This window comes from Mustela lutreola, chromosome 7 (genome assembly GCF_030435805.1).
Source record: "Mustela lutreola isolate mMusLut2 chromosome 7, mMusLut2.pri, whole genome shotgun sequence".
NCBI lineage: Eukaryota > Metazoa > Chordata > Mammalia > Carnivora > Mustelidae > Mustela > Mustela lutreola.
The window spans coordinates 56,348,232-56,364,894 of record NC_081296.1 but is presented as its reverse complement, the minus strand read 5'-3'; the positions used below and the strand labels follow the sequence as shown (position 1 = coordinate 56,364,894).

At 40.5% G+C, this 16,663-nt stretch overlaps 1 protein-coding gene across 1 annotated transcript; it reads left to right on the top strand.

Moving 5' to 3' along the window:
* The first annotated feature begins 64 nt into the window (after positions 1 to 64).
* On the top strand, positions 65 to 16,590 carry TOX4 (TOX high mobility group box family member 4). Its single transcript, XM_059180958.1, has 9 exons — positions 65 to 208; positions 418 to 486; positions 8,231 to 8,473; positions 9,354 to 9,614; positions 9,964 to 10,194; positions 12,158 to 12,238; positions 12,583 to 13,326; positions 15,054 to 15,217; positions 15,852 to 16,590. Exons 1-9 carry the CDS (start codon positions 203 to 205, stop codon positions 15,910 to 15,912), a joined length of 1,860 nt encoding a protein of 619 aa, XP_059036941.1. The 5' UTR covers positions 65 to 202; the 3' UTR covers positions 15,913 to 16,590.
* The last annotated feature ends 73 nt before the right edge of the window (positions 16,591 to 16,663 follow it).

Genomic DNA, 16,663 nt, shown 5'->3' with positions numbered 1-16,663 from the left:
TCTATTTGCCATTATCCCACCAAGCTCCAGGGGGCGGTAGCTACCCTTTCCTTCCTCTCGGCCTTCCCGGCAACAGCCCCACGGCGCTCCTTCCAATCAGTGGAGAGCGACGCGCGTCCTTAAGGAAGTGACGGCAGTTCGAGTCCGGTGGGGGCGGTGGGAGCGATGAGGGAACTGAGACGGTGGTAGCCGTTGTGTGAAGATGGAGGTAGGAACCCTAGCGTTAGGAAGGCTGGCGAGAGAGCGCGGCCGACCGAGTCGAAACAGGCGGGAAGCCGGGCGGAGAGGCTGCTGATGGGAGGGGCGAAGGGAGCCGGGTTTGGGAGTGTTGTCAGAATGTCGGGGACAGAATCCTTCGCTCTATGCTAGTTCCCTACTCCCCCTAACTTATCCCCGCGGTTTTCTTTTGGTTTCCAGTTTCCCGGAGGAAATGACAATTACCTGACGATCACAGGGCCCTCGCACCCCTTCCTGTCAGGGGCCGAGGTGAGCACGAGCTGGCGACGCTGGGGGGGCGGGGGGGGGGCTGAAGCCGCGGTGGGGTAGGGTGGTGGGGAGGAGAGCCGGGACGCCTGGGCGGGGGCGGGGGGAGGCTGGGAATTAGGGGTGGCGATTGGTGTTCAGAGGACAGTGGCAGCTGCTTCCAGAACCTATGAAGACTAAGGGGAAGGCCCGGGAAGCTGCTGTCATCAGAAAAGCAGGACTTTGGAAAGAGCTAACCCATTTCAGAGTGATTCTGGATTGGAAGACAGGGTGGAATTGTTTCCTTTCATTGGCGAGAAATAACTACAACAAGGTAGGGGTGGGTCACGGCGGGAAGAGATTACTTCAGCTAAAGAAATTGGAGTAAGCGAGGAGTTTCCTTTTAAAGGGTTAACTGTGAACATATGTTCTTCTTGGAACTATCTCTGTTGCAGGGTCTTTGTTTCACTTAAACTTCTACTCAAGGATTTTTTTTTTTTTAAGTAGTTATGTTTACCAATAGGCTTGTTTTGCTAATGACAGGATGAAAGGAAATAGTTGCTAGAAAACATGGAGTTGAGTACATGTGTTTGTTTGCCAGTGACTCAAGAGTTTGGGCAGGTTACTTCACCTTTGTATGTCACAGATTCTCTAGCTGTCAAATGGCTGTAAAAATAGTTTCTTATGATGTGTAGTAGAAGTAATGGTTATGATGAGGTACTTTAGTATCTGTGAAAAAGCTTTGCTTCAAATATTGTCGTAATATAGACACAAATCACTTATTTAGGCAGGGTGAAATAGTAAGATTTGGAACAAAAAATAAATTTCCTGGTCTTTGAAAAACTTGTCTTGAGCTTTCTAGAATTTGGGGGTTTTTTGAGAATTTTTAGTACTTTTTTTTCCCCTAAAGTGATGTGAAGCACTTGCATCAGTTGTTTTTGTTTTTTGTCCTAAGAATTCTCAGTTGCTGTTGTAGGTTTATCCTGTATTAAACCTTAACATTTTCATGGATGAGAATTAGATTGAAAAGGGACAATTGATACTTTGATTTCTTTATTGCCATTATTGGTTATTGTTATTCTCTTAAGGAAGGGAAGGTGTGGCTCAAATGAACAACAAATCTATAAATTATATAAAACTAAATCTCTTTGATGCTTTCCAGTCTCGTTGCCATTTTCTTCTGAATGCTATCTCCATGATTTAATTTCATTATTTGGAGTGTTACAAATCTCACATCGACCTTATCCACATGAATGTGCATCATTGCCAATTTCTTTTTTTCGTTTTTTAAAAAAATATTTATTTATTTATTTATTTGACAGAGACACAGCAAGAGAAAGAACACAGACAGGGGGAGTGGGAGAGAGAGAAGCAGGCTTCCCACTGAGCAGGGAGCCAGATGTGGGACTCAATCCCAGGACCCTGGGATCATGACCTGAGCCAAAGGCAGATGCTTAAGGACTGAGCCACCCAGGCGCCCCTCACTGCCAATTTCTTCTGAATCAGATTTAAATTTAGAGTGTGGTAAATTTCACACTGGCCTCATAAAGAAACTCTCCAGGTTTGAGTCTATCCTTTTTGTGTGTGTTTTTATAACTTGAAGAAATTAAAAAACAAAACAACAACAAATAATTTTGCCAGGAAGCTCACACCTAAATTTCAGTGTCTTCCTTTAGCTTAGGTCTTTGTTGTTGCTAACAATTTTTCTCATTATAACTTCACCGTCCCTTCCCCTCTTTTTTTTTTTCGCTTTTGACCTTTATTTCAATTGGTTTGTGGTTTTTGTTGTGCTTGGTCTTATTGTGAACCACCTCCAATATAACTTAGAACTAGGTAAAGGTGATATTAAGTTTTTCTTTTAGAAAAAGTGATATTTTGGGGCGCCTAGGTGGCTCAGTGGGTGAAGCCACTGCCTTCGGCTTGGGTCATGATCTCAGGGTCCTGGGATTGAGTCCCGAGTTGGGCTCTCTGCTCAGCAGGGGGCCTGCTTCCCTTCCTCTCTCTCTGCCTGCCTCTCTGCCTACTTGTGATCTCTCTCTGTCAAATAAATAAATAAAATCTTAAGAAAAAGAAAAAGAAAAAGTGATATTTAGAGTTTCCTTGCAAGAAATAAAAGATAGATGTCTAAAAATGCTAATAATTGAAAAACTGGAGTTCATTGAAATTAGAAATGTATTTTCATCAAAAGACATCATCAAGAAATTAAATAGGTACACCATAGACTGGGAGAAGATATTTTAATACACATACCTGACACATACTCAGGATATATAAAATACTTGTAGAGTAAAAAATCCAATTTAAAAATGGGCAGAAGATTTGAACACACACTTCACAAAAGAGGGTATCCAGATGAAAGAGTGTCATCATCACTCATCAGGGGAAATTATAACGAGCATGACTATGTACCCAGTAGAATGGCTAAAATTAAAAGCACAATTACAAGATTTTGCAAGGATTCATATAACTCTTAACCATTCTGATTGAAGTGTAAATTGATTCAATTACTTTGGAAAACTAACAGTATCTGCTAAAAATGAACATATACCTACCCTGGGACCCAGCAGTTCTACTCCTGGATGTAAACATGAGAGAACTGAGTGCATATATTCACCAAAAACATGTATGTTCACAGCAACTTTACTCATAATAGCTAAGCACTGGAAACAACCCAAATGTCTCTAAACTGGTACATTTGTAAAAAGAGATACTACATAGCCATAAAAAAGAATATGAACTACTAATAAATGTACCTTGGGTGATCGCAAAAATATATTAGCATGCCTGGGTGGCTCAGTTGGTTGAGCGTCTGCTTTTTGGCTCAGGTCATGATCCCAGTGGCCTGGGATCAAGGCCCACATCAGGCTCCTTGCTCAGTGGGAAGCCTGCTTCTCCCTCTGCCTGACACTCCGCCTGCTTGTGCATGCACTCGCTGTCTCTCTCTCTGACAAATAAATTAAAAATCTGAAATGTATGTATAATATATATGTGATAGATAGATAATATATATGTGATAGATATCTATCTATCACATATATATTATACATACATTTCAGATTTTTAATTTGAAAAAAGCCTGACATAAAAGAGTAGACACTATATAAGTTCATTTTTTTTTTAAATAAATATAGGGAATAGACGATGTGAAACTATGGTAATAAAAAATCAGAATAGTGGCACCTGTTATGAAAAGGAGAGAATATTGACTGGGAAGGAGTATGACAGAATCTTTACAGTGATGGAAAAGTTCTCTATCTTTGATCTGGGTGATGGTTAATTGGATGTTTACATATGTAAAAATTCTTTGAGCTATACACTTTACTAAAAATTTCTAAGGAGTAAGTATCCAGAGAGGAATGCTTAAGATGTGTTATAGCATTGCTTGAGACAGGGAAGTTGTACTATCTGAAGGGAGTTTAATCTTTCTGTTTTCCTCATTCTTATTGGCTCTTATACAATGATACTGTGCTTTCAGCACTTTCAGGAAATAATATGACGATACCTATTTTTAATTAGGAAAAGTACTTATAATATTAGAACCAGTTAATTATTTCCAGCTAAATAGTTAAAATGTTCACTATAGCATTTTTTAAAGAAGAACAACAGATTATCTTAATGACCCATTGTACCAGTGTAATAGGAGTAAATAGGTATTAGATTAAAATAAATTTCTTTAAAATGAGTAATTTACACAAAGTATTTAAAGAAATACTGGGTTGTATGTTTTGGCATGGGGAAATAGGAAAAGAGGGAAATCATATTTTTGTTTTGTTTTGTTTCATTCTCTAAATAGCTGAGCATCCTTGTTTATAAACTGTAATTCCCAAATTGTTTCCTTCCTTAAAAATGCCCAGTATTTAACAGAGAAGGAAAAGAAGCCTTAATGAGACGGTAGCTACATCATCTTGTTTTCTCCTGGGTCAAAATCACTTATTTTTACCTGATTATCTGCTATAGTTTTATATGTGGTAGAGTATGATCTAGTTATGTAGCAGACCCACTAAAATAAAATAACTAGATATTCATTATTGGTTTTCCCTCCATAATCACTTGTGGTAATAAAAGAGCTTTAGAGTGAATCTGGTGTGTGTTCTAGCCTGTATTTTACCCTCTGTATTCTTGATCATTGCTATTACTTTACTTAGGGAAGAAACAAATAAGCAAACCCCCCCCCCCCCACAACAACTTTAAAGCTATGGATACTGAATAACAAATCTGTTTCCACATTCCAGGGTGTGGTGCATAGAAAGAGTGCCTTGTTAATTTGATACAATGGAATCTCTGCATGTCTGAGTTTTTAGTGTAGTCCATGAGAACACTCCAGATGGTTTATGAAGGGTAGTCCTTTGCAGAACACTGGTCTCTTGTTTTGGATATGAATTTTTACTTTTTCTGTTCTCTTTACCAAATAGTATCATTTTCATATCTTGGCAGAGCTGCTTTTTGTTCTGCTAAGCAGAAAAGGATAGGCATCTTTTGCTTTGTCAAAACATTCTGTATCTTATAAAAATTGAAAACTAATATCATACAACTATTTTTTTTTACATTTTTTTGCATTCTTTTTTTTTTTTAATTTTTTTATTTTATATTTTTATCCCCAGGGGTACAGGTCTGTGAATTGCCAGGTTTACAAACTTCACAGCTCTCACCATAGCACATACCCTCCCCAATGTCCATAACCCCACCCCCCTTCTCCCAACCCCCCTCCCCGCAGCAACCCTCAGTCTGTTTTGTGAGATTAAGAGTCACTTGTGGTTTGTCTCCCTCCCAATCCCATCTTGTTTCATTTATTCTTCTCCTACCCCCTTAATACAACTATTTTTTTTTTCAAAGATTTTATTTATTTGAGAGAGATGAGAGTGAGAGATAGTCCAAGAAGCAGACTCCCTGCTGAGCAGAGAGCCTGATGGGGGGCTCGATCCCAGGACCCTGAGATCATGACTTGAGCCGAAGGCAGAGGCTTTAACCCACTGAGCCACCCAGGCACACCTATCATACAACTATTAAATCTATTACAGTAAATGTTTACCCTGATCCTTTTTCCCATCCCCATAACTTTGTTTGCATGCAAATTTGGTAGAAATATTTGTCCTCTCTTGAAAAATCTCACATGAACCTAAACTGAAATTTCAGAAAGAGTCACGAACCTCAAGTTCAGAACTTTCACACAAGAATCATGAGCTGTGTACTGAGAAGAGTTCAGTTATTGGGAAGATTTTTAGTTTTTCCCATCAAGAACTGCTTGCTCCTGTTCCTTGTACCACTCTAATGTCACATCTCACATAACTACCAAATTTTTTACCATGTTAAGTAAAATAGTAAGGATCTTGGAAGAAGGAAAATGTAGAAATGAAGCAAGAAAGATATATATATATCTTGCTTCATATAATATATATATTATACATATATAATATATATATATATATCTTTTTTGTCTTGTAGGAAACTTTTTTCAGTTTGCCAGTGTGATTCAGAGAGATTAGGCATTTCACAGACATACCTTTTTTCTCCCTAGTTTCTGCCAGCTGGAAATTTGTTTCTAGCAATGTCTTCATTAAAATAAAAATGGTGGAGCATCTGGCTGGCTCAGTCAGAAGAGCAGGCGACTCTCTTGACCTTGGGGCTGTGAGTTCAAGCCCCATGTTGGGTGTAGAAATTACATAAATAAATAAAACTTAAAAAATAAAGTAAATTTGGGGCACCTGGGTGGCTCAGTGGGTTAAGCCGCTGCCTTCGGCTCAGGTCATGATCTCAGGGTCCTGGGATCGAGTTCCGCATTGGGCTCTCTGCTCCGCAGGGAGCCTGCTTCCCTCTCTCTCTCTCTCTGCCTGCCTCTCCATCTACTTGTGATTTCTCTCTGTCAAATAAATAAATAAAATCTAAAAAAAAAAAGATTTTTTTTAAAGTTAAAAAAAATAAAGTAAATTTGGTGATTTTTTTTTTTAAGATTTTATTTATTCATTTAAGAGAGAGCACACTTGGGACGCCTGGGTGGCTCATTTGGTTAAGCAGCTGCCTTCGGCTCAGGTCATGATCCCAGCGTCCTGGGATCGAGTCCCACATCGGGCTCCTTGCTCGTCAGGGAGCCTGCTTCTCCCTCTGCCTCTGCCTGCCATTCTGTCTGCCTGTGCTCGCTCTCTCTCTGATAAATTAAAAAAAAAAAGAGAGAGAGAGAGAGAGCACAAGCAGAGGGAGAGGAAGAACCAGACTCCCCGCTGACCTGGGAGCCTGACATGGGGCTCCATCCTAGGAACTAGAGATCACCTCCTGAGCTGAAGGCAGAAGCTTAACCATCTGAGCCACCTAGGTGCCCCTAAATATGGCGATATTAATGAGACCCTTTCTGGACCTATAATAACCTTGAGGAACTCTTAAAGAATGCAGTGTTTAATCATGGGGGGGAAATGTGGGTAATTACTGAATTTGGTCTGAATCAGTTGATATTTACTATACCATTGTGATAGGTTGACTGAATTTAAAGTTTCTAAAATTCTAATTATCTATAACTGATTACCAGGTCATAAATTAATAATAATTAGGATGTTAACATTATTATAGCAATGATTAATAGTTATTAAAATAACAATATAAGGAGAGTACTGTTACAACTCTCATTTTATAGATGAGGAAGACCCCTTCAGAGTCCTTTAGTAATTGACAGAGTTGGAACTTGAACCCATACATCTCTGACATCAAAGTCTCTTGCAAAGTCTTATAAGAGATAATGCTCTTGCTACAGATGTTGCCATTTTAGTTTTTTAGTGTCAAAAAGGAACTGTAGCATTTACTGTCAGACGTTGGTCTTTTAGCTCCATGAATGTTCACCCCTTCCGTATAGAACGATTCTGTTACTGTAGTTGAATTCAAGGAAGGAATTGGGTTTTATGGCTAGCTGGAGTAATCTTTTTCTTCCTCTGTTGCAGAAAAGGCTCTGTGAGAGCAAGACTAAGAAAGTTAGAGAACCAGTTTGCCTTTTGGCTGTAGCTCTTAATGAAGATTTTTCTGCTCAGTATTAACCTTGACATTGTTGGGTTTTCCAAAAATGCTGTACAAATGGTAACCTTATTTCTTGTTAATGTCATGATTTCTAAGATGGAATTCTTAAGTGTAGATACCTTAGAAGAGGATATTGTTCCTATGACAGTACCTTTTAGAATTTGTGTCAAAGGAACCTAAAAACAGTAATCAAAAAAGTATAATTGGCTGACAATGAATTTCTGTTGTCTAATAGTTCAGGTGTATAACTGCAAAATAACTGTTGTCAATTAGAATGTTTCGTGAGTTTTTAAACATAGTGGGCAAAACAATTTATAAAGACTGGGTCCTTACTAACAGTGCTGAAAAAGAGTCACTCATTAAAACAATAAGCATGATAGGACAACTGAGATGGCAAAGATAAGAAACTGAAAACTGTAATTGATTTTGGCAGCCTTGCATATGCCGTATGACCAAGGCTATTAAGAAGAAGAGCAGTTTAAGGCGGGTGGAGGGTTAGGTGAGCCTGGTGGTGGTTATTAAGGTGGGTATATATTGCATGGAGCATTGGGTGTGGTGCATAAACAATGAATCTTGGAACACTGAAAAAATAAAATTGAAAAAAAAAAAGAGAGGTTTATTTGTGAAATTAAATAGGTCCTAATAAATTGGTAACAAAAATAGGATCCAGAGGTATGCTAAGAAACTCCAGTACCCAGCCATGTTCTCCACTTAGCAGTATGCAGTTCCTCCTCTTAAAACTAACTTTTTTTTCCCTTTTTTCCCCCTACAGACATTCCATACACCAAGCTTGGGAGATGAGGAATTTGAAATCCCACCTATCTCTTTGGATTCTGATCCCTCACTGGCTGTCTCAGATGTGGTTGGCCACTTTGATGACCTGGCAGACCCCTCCTCCTCTCAGGATGGCAGCTTTTCAGCCCAATATGGGGTCCAGACATTGGACATGCCTGTGGGCATGACCCATGGCTTGATGGAGCAGGGCGGGGGGCTCCTGAGTGGGGGCTTGACCATGGTAAGGGGCAAGACATTATCAAATTTACCCAAGCTCCTGGGCTTGGTGGTGGTACGGGAGATAAAAGTGACTCTCTCTTCCCTACTACACTTGGGTATTACTTGGTTCTCATTCTGTGTTTAAAGGCTCACAGGGGAGCCTTCAGGGGAAATGAAGACTTAATTTCCCCTGAAGGATATTTATCATTTGAGTCAATTTTATTTGAAAAATGATTTAAAATTATGAAATGTCCAGTGTTCACCCAGATATGAAAAGGATTGTGATAGGGGAGGGTGTTTTTTTCACCTATAATTGCCATCACATCCTAAGATTAAAATATGTGTAAAGAAAATGTGTGATAGCCGTCATGTTGAGAGTTACTCAAACCCAGGCTGAACCAAATGTATTAATTGTGAATTAGTATGTTATAAATCGGGTGTATTGGGCTTCCAGCACATTTCATCAGTAGCACATCTTCACACTATATTTGGTGCCAAAAATCTCTAACACTGGCCTACTCTTGATTGCCTGTGTGTTGCAATTTTAAAAACCATTATTGTAGGAGAGTACAGGAAGGAAGTTTTTCTTTACCCTGTGAGTCATCACTACCTCCAGATTACTGAATAATTTATTTGTCCTTTCAACTTGTCCATAATTAAAACTTCTCTGGTTATTTTTCATTATTTTAGAACAGGCTTTTCAGTACAAAGAAGTTGATTTTAATAATTTCTGTACTTTACTAAAAAGCTTAATATACTTTATATAAAGTATTTGATGTTTAGTCTTTAAATGATGATACAGTCTGGGTAAGCAAAGATTATAAACTGTCCTGAATTCAGTGGGGGGAAAGAGTGGTGTTTTTTAATATTTAGTGTTTAATTAGTCCTTCTGCTTCTCTCAGGACTTGGACCATTCTATAGGAACTCAGTATAGTGCCAACCCACCTGTTACAATTGATGTACCAATGACAGACATGACATCTGGCTTGATGGGGCATAGCCAGTTGACCACCATTGATCAGTCAGAACTGAGTTCTCAACTTGGTTTGAGCTTAGGGGGTGGCACCATCTTGCCACCTGCCCAGTCACCTGAGGATCGTCTTTCAACCACCCCTTCACCTACTAGTTCACTTCATGAGGATGGTGTTGAGGATTTCCGGAGGGTGAGGCATTCCCTGCCAAAATCAAATCTGCCATGATATTCTGGGATAAAACTCTTGGCATACAGAGCCTACTCAGTATTATTTGCTCCTGCCCTGCCATCTCCTCTGCTTTTTTCTGGGTATGGGGTCCTGCCTCTCAATCTACAGTTTATAATGCTTTTCCCAATCCCCATTCTAATTGGTCCTCACATACTTTACTAATGTCTTAATCCTATTGCCTTTTTAGCATTTCTGAAAATTCCATCCATGTGCCTAGTTAGTTCCCCCACATAAAAGTCCTTTTCTTACAGTTCTCCAGACATGACACTTCCTTCTTTCCTTTTGTAATCCTCTGTTTTCTCCCTTGCAGCAACTTCCCAGCCAGAAGACAGTTGTGGTGGAAGCAGGAAAAAAGCAGAAGGCCCCAAAGAAGAGAAAAAAGAAAGACCCTAATGAACCTCAGAAGCCAGTTTCAGCATATGCTTTATTCTTCCGTGATACACAGGCTGCCATCAAGGGACAGAATCCCAATGCCACTTTTGGGGAGGTTTCAAAAATTGTGGCCTCCATGTGGGATAGTCTTGGAGAGGAGCAAAAACAGGTGAACAAAAACATGGAGGGACTAGTGGGTAGTGAATGTCCTAGAAGTTTTTAAGTAAGGGGATAAAAAACTTAAGTTTTCTTTTAACTTTTTAAGTTCTTATTTAATATCTTTTTTTAAAAGATTTTATTTATTTGACAGAGAGCACAAGCAGGCAGAGTAGCAGGCAGAGGGAGAGGAAGAAGTAGACTCGCTGCTGAGGAAGGAGCCTGACTCAGGGCTCGATCCCAGGACTCTGGGATCATGACCTGAGCCAAAGGCAGTCACTTAACCAACTGAGCCACCCAGGTGCCCCCAGTATCAACTCTTTTTTTAAGTAGCATTCACATAACATACTTTGCCTTAAAAGTTATAGCCATCCACTGAATCCAGAATGCACATCTAAAAGTTATTAACAATGTTTATAAAAACACTGAAATCTAATTTAAACACCATTTTTTACATTTTTTACATTTTTACATTTTACAACATCTGTAAAATTAGGCCATTCCTTGTAAATTGCATCTCTAAGATCTACTAGCCTCAGTCTGAATTTAGACTTTAGTTTATGGTTTTCTTATTGTCCTAGTATAAACTTAAAAACTATAGTTAACTCTCTAAATTTAATATGGTTTTAAAAAATAGGGGCACCTGGGTGGCTCAGTTGGCTTAAGCATCCAAATCTTGGTTTCAGCTCAGGTCATGATCTCAGGATCATGAGATTGAATCCCACCTTGGGCTCCACACTTTGTGTGAAGCCTCCTTAAGATTCTTTCTCTCCCTTTCTCCCCCCCCCCCCGCCCCTCCCTCACTTCTATTCCTCTCTCCTTTGTTCTAAAGAAAGAAAGAAAGATTATACCATGTAAAGATACAATACAATTAATACCGAAGATGGCTATAGTTAACATTGCCTTTGACTCCCCAGGTCTTGGATCAAAGTGAGTCTGCTACTTAATATTTGGAACAAAAAGCTGAAATTTGTAACTTATAGCTTTTATTGCTGCTCAACAGACCACAAATTTAATAGCTTTAAATAGTGGCAGTTTATTGTTTCTCATGATAAAGTGAATTAGTTAGATGGGGTTTTTTGTGTTTTTTTTTTTTAAGATTTTATTTGACAGAGATCACAAGTAGGCAGAGAGGCAGAGAGAGAGATGGGGAAGGAGGCACCCTGCCAAGCAGAAAGCCCGATGCGGGGCTCGATCCCAGGACCCTGAGATCATGACCTGAGCCGAAGTCAGAGGCTAAACCCACTGAGCCACCCAGGTGCCCCGATTAGATGGTTTTTCTGATGCTCTTGCCTGGGCTCATTCTTGTGGTTATAGTCAAATGACAGCTGGTATGGCAAAGTGACCTTGCTCCCATGTGTGACATTTGGTGCTACTTGTTGGCTTTCCTGCTCATTCACATGGCCTCTCATCCTTCAAAAGGCCAGACTGGTTTCCTTATAGCATGGCAGACTTAGAGCAAGGCCTCTCTGTCACTTTAGCCATCTTCTTATGGTCAAAGCAGTTCATAGATCTATCCCAGATTCAAAGGACAGGGAAATAGGTTTCAGCCCTTGATGGAAGAAAAAGTACACAAGATGGGAGGAATTCTTGGGGCCATCATTGCAAATAATTTGCCACATTCTTTAAGGGAGAGTATACTCATTTGACACAGTGACAGGCTAAGCAGACTATTGATTTTATATAGTGTTTGGATCTGAAATTTTTGTTGTTGTTGTTATAAAAGTGGGCATGGGTTGGGGTTAACTCTGGAAACATCGTTGTTCTGGCTGATTGTTTGACTTTCAGATGCATGGTCACTGTAGAGTCGACTATGGAGACTGTCTTGATTACTAGCTTCCAGAAGTATATTCACTCAAAAGAGTTATGTCAGTATTTAACTGAGATGAACTGTCATTCGTTGATAAGTAATAGAGAATTATTAGTCTTTTCTAGGAGTATGGGGACTTTTTAAACAGTCTCTCCCTTTCCTGTAGGTATATAAGAGGAAAACTGAAGCTGCCAAGAAAGAGTATCTGAAGGCTCTGGCTGCATATAAAGACAATCAAGAATGTCAGGTAAGAGGGCTACTTAAAGCACTAAAAAGATTTTTGGAGCTGTTTATTAGCAATTACAAGAAGTAAATACTACCAAAAACCTGTGGGACCTGATAATTTTATGTTGTATTAAAAGCTTAAAAGTATATAAGAGGTTTCCTATTGTTTCTGTCACAAACCCTACCAGTTCGTCTTTCTGAGTTTATCTCCATTATTTACAATTACCTGCATTGTTTACTCCCAGAGTTCTTTTCTTTCTCCCACTCTGTGATGTATCTTTTCTTGGGAGGTGATAAGAGTGAATATGTTCTGGGGAAGAGAATAAATTTCCCAATGGCTGTCTTTATTTCTTTTGGGTCTTTTAGGCCACTGTGGAAACAGTAGAATTGGATCCAGTGCCACCGTCACAGACTCCTTCTCCACCTCCTATGGCTACTGTTGACCCAGCATCTCCAGCACCAGCCTCAACAGAGCCCCCTGCCCTCTCCCCTTCCATTGTTGTTAACTCTACTCTTTCCTCATATGTGGCAAACCAGGCATCTTCTGGGGCTGGGGGTCAGCCCAATATCACCAAGTTGATTATTACCAAACAGATGTTGCCCTCTTCTATTACTATGTCTCAAGGAGGGATGGTTACTGTTATCCCAGCCACAGTGGTGACCTCCCGGGGGATCCAACTAGGCCAAACCAGTACAGCCACTATCCAGCCCAGTCAACAAGCCCAAATTGTCACTCGCTCAGTGTTGCAGGCAGCAGCAGCAGCCGCTGCTTCTATGCAACTGCCTCCACCCCGACTTCAACCCCCTCCACTGCAACAGATGCCTCAGCCCCCCACTCAACAGCAGGTGACCATTCTGCAGCAGCCTCCCCCACTTCAGGCCATGCAACAGCCTCCACCTCAGAAAGTTCGAATCAATTTACAGCAACAGCCGCCACCTCTGCAGATCAAGATTGTGCCCCCACCCACTCTGAAAATGCAGACGACCTTAGTCCCACCAGCTGTGGAAAGTAGTCCTGAGCGGCCTGTAAACAACAGCCCCGAGGCCCATACAGTGGAGGAAACTTCTCCTGAGACAATCTGTGAGATGATCACAGATGTAGTTCCTGAGGTGAGCCTATTTTCAAGTCTTTCTCCAGACCAGTGGAAAGGTAGAATTATTTTGGTTGACCCAGTAAAAGTGGGGGTTGGTACTAGCATTTAATGTCTGGCAGCCAGGAGTTCCTGTAATAGGAGTTCCCTGCAACTGTGACTTTTCCTACCCATGATAATCTGTAGTGTTCTTGGTGAGAAACATTTAGGAAGGTGGTCTGTCCCAGACCACTTAACTACACAAAAGTCCTATTGCAGTTCTGCACAAAAGGATACAGCCTGAGCATAGAGTTATTTTTCAGAGGGGTCTATCCAAGGATCCTAAACTTTGGAGATATTAAGTTCTTCAGTTTTTCCTACATCTCTGCTGGTTGGCTTAATGTTTTAGGTGGGGGATGGACAGGTTGAAAAAAAATGGTTCATATCATGGAGTCTTTCCAAAGAGACATAAACTGATGCCAGTTACCTAGTTTTAATCTACATGACCAATAATCTCTTTATTTTTTTTTAAGATTTTATTTATTTATTTGACAAAGAGAGAAATCACAAGTAGGAAGAGAGAGGCAGGCAGAGAGAGAAGGGGGAAGCAGGCTCCCTGCTGAGAAGAGAGCCCAATGCGGGGCTTGATCCCAGGACCCTGAGATCATGACCTGAGCTGAAGGCATAGGCTTAACCCACTGAGCCACACAGGCAGGCGCCTCACCAATAGTCTTTTTAAATAAAATATGGGCCTGCTTTGAGACTCCAGATCCACAATTAATGAAGCAATCATTTAAAGAAAAATAACCCGTCAGCTGGAAACTGTGACCACCCCCCCAAGGTCTTTCCTTTTTTCTTTTTTTAATATTTTATTTATTTATTTGTCAGAGAGAGAGCGAGCGAGAGCGAGCACAGGCAGACAGAGTGGGAGGCAGAGTCAGAGGGAGAAGCAGGCTCCCCGCGGAGCAAGGAGCCCGATGTGGGACTCGATCCCAGGACGCCGGGATCATGACCTGAGCCGAAGGCAGCTGCCCAACCAACTGAGCCACCCAGGCGTCCCTCTTTCCTTTTTTCTAATGGTGCATTTTATCTTCTCTTAGCCCTCCCAATCCTAGTTGAAGTAAACCAGCCTCTACTCACACCATACTTTGGACATTTTCAGGGGTATTATTCAAGTTTGGAATAAAGTCAGTGATAAGATTAAAATTAAGGAGTACTGGGGCATCTGGGTGGCTCAGTGGATTAAAGTTAAGGAGTACTAGCTAGCATTCCTCCAACTGGAAGAATCTTTGTCAGTCTAAAGCTGCATATAGAGGGGGAAACCAGTAACTCTTTTATAAAAAAACTCTGCCCCCCTGTGATCTCTGGATGACTCAATTGGTTAAGCACCTGCCTTTAGCTCAGATCATGATCCCAGTGTCCTGGGATTAAGTCCCATATTGGGCCCCTTGCTCAGCAGGGAGCCTGCTTCTCCCTCTGCCTGCTGTGGTCCCTGCTTGTGCTCTGACAAATCACATCTTTAAAAAAAAAAAAAAAAAGGTGGAGGGCACCTGGGTGACTCAGTTGTGGGCATCTGTCTTCAGCTCAGGTCATGATCCCAGAGTCCTGGGATCGAGCCCCACATTGCACTCCCTGCTTGGTGGGGAGCCTGCTTCTCCCTCCCTCTGCCCCTGCTTGTGTTCCCTCTCTGCCAAATAAATAAAATTTTAAAAACCCAAAGTAAGTAGCAATCTAATTTGTCTTTTTGGTGCTCTCTTCCTCTCATAGGTTGAGTCTCCTTCTCAAATGGATGTTGAATTGGTGAGTGGGTCTCCTGTGACACTCTCACCCCAGCCTCGATGTGTGAGGTCCGGTTGTGAGAACCCTCCCGTTGTGAGTAAGGACTGGGACAATGAGTACTGCAGCAATGAATGTGTGGTAAAGCACTGCAGGTGAGCTTTTAGTTTCCCCTTCTTACAATTCAGGTACTCCTAAATTAATCCTGAGTATATAATCAGCATCACCTGACCTTAGGTAGACTAGATTGCTTTATGTGTATCTGATTATAGAGACTAGAAAAGCTTCCTCTGCTTAAAAAGAGCTTACATTTGCCTCATAGACAAAGATGACGTAATCAGCAGTTTTTGCTTTTTGATTACATTACATTCAGTTACATATGCTCTTTTAAAAATATTTTAACACCTTAAGCTGTTAGTGACTATGGATATTAGCTTAGCTTCTCTCCTTAGCACAAATCTAGCTACTCAAGGAATTAGAATTTGAGCAGGACCATTATGCTAAGTGTGACAGGAGAAGGAAGGGGTGGGTGGTAGAGGCAAGAGAAGTTCTGAAGATTTTGTCCATCTCCCCAATTTTCCTGGAATTTATCTCTATATATGAAAGTATTGGTATTTTCCTAAGTCAAATCTGCTTCAGTAAATCAGGACTGCTAAACTTAAGACCCACTGCTCGTAAATTCATACTGAGTGATATCATTTCATCTTAATGGAGCTATTTAATATTTAAGACAGAGTTCCAAAAGACTAGGATATAATTCTAAGTTTATGTGTATCTCTTCTCTCTTAGGGATGTCTTCTTGGCCTGGGTGGCTTCTAGAAATTCAAACACAGTGGTATTTGTGAAGTAGTCCTTCCTGTTCTCCAAGCCAGTCAAGACTTATCTGCTGGAAACATGTCTAAGAGCCTCTTTTTAAAAAAAAAAAAAGCTGGGCTTCTGGTAGTGCCTGATTTCAACCCATGATGGTCCTTCATGCTTCTTCCCTTTTCTGTCTCTTCATGAGGGGCCATACTTTGGAGCAAGGCTATTGAGTTTGCTATAATCTGGAACTGCTTTTTACTTTAAAGTACAGAGATACCAGTGATAATAGCAGAGGAAAGGGTGAAGGGAATATGAACAAGCAGAATATAGGTGGTGCTGGTGGGGGGTTGTTTGAAGAAACTCGGGATAATTGTCATAGGACATGCCTAAACAATTATTAAAATGATGGGAGAATTCTCGGTTTTGAACCTAGGCTAAAATGCTGTGTGCATCCATTTTAAAGGGGATGAAAAACTGCATTAAAGGTTATCTCTTAAACAGGAACAACTGCTATCACACATATACATGCTTTGAGAACAAAAGTTTTCAACAGAGCAAGCACCCAGGCTATAGGGAAAATACCATCGCCTGGGGGGGTTCTTATTTATTTCTCTTTTCAAATAATGTTATTTCTGTAGTCCATGATCCTCCTTGGATTTATCACAGTTTATGAGTGTAAAAGGCAGAAGTCTATATCCTTAATACAAGAGGTTTTACCAAAGTCTAATGAAGTTGTGTTAGTTGTGTTTGATGAAATATCTTTTTTAAAGTCTAGAGGTGTTTTCACTTACATAATGTAT

Coding starts and splice junctions, on each gene's coding strand:
- TOX4 (XM_059180958.1), top strand. Junction 8,474..9,353: donor TGAGTGGGGGCTTGACCATG/GTAAGGGGCAAG, acceptor TGCTTCTCTCAG/GACTTGGACCATTCTATAGG. Junction 9,615..9,963: donor GTGTTGAGGATTTCCGGAGG/GTGAGGCATTCC, acceptor TCTCCCTTGCAG/CAACTTCCCAGCCAGAAGAC.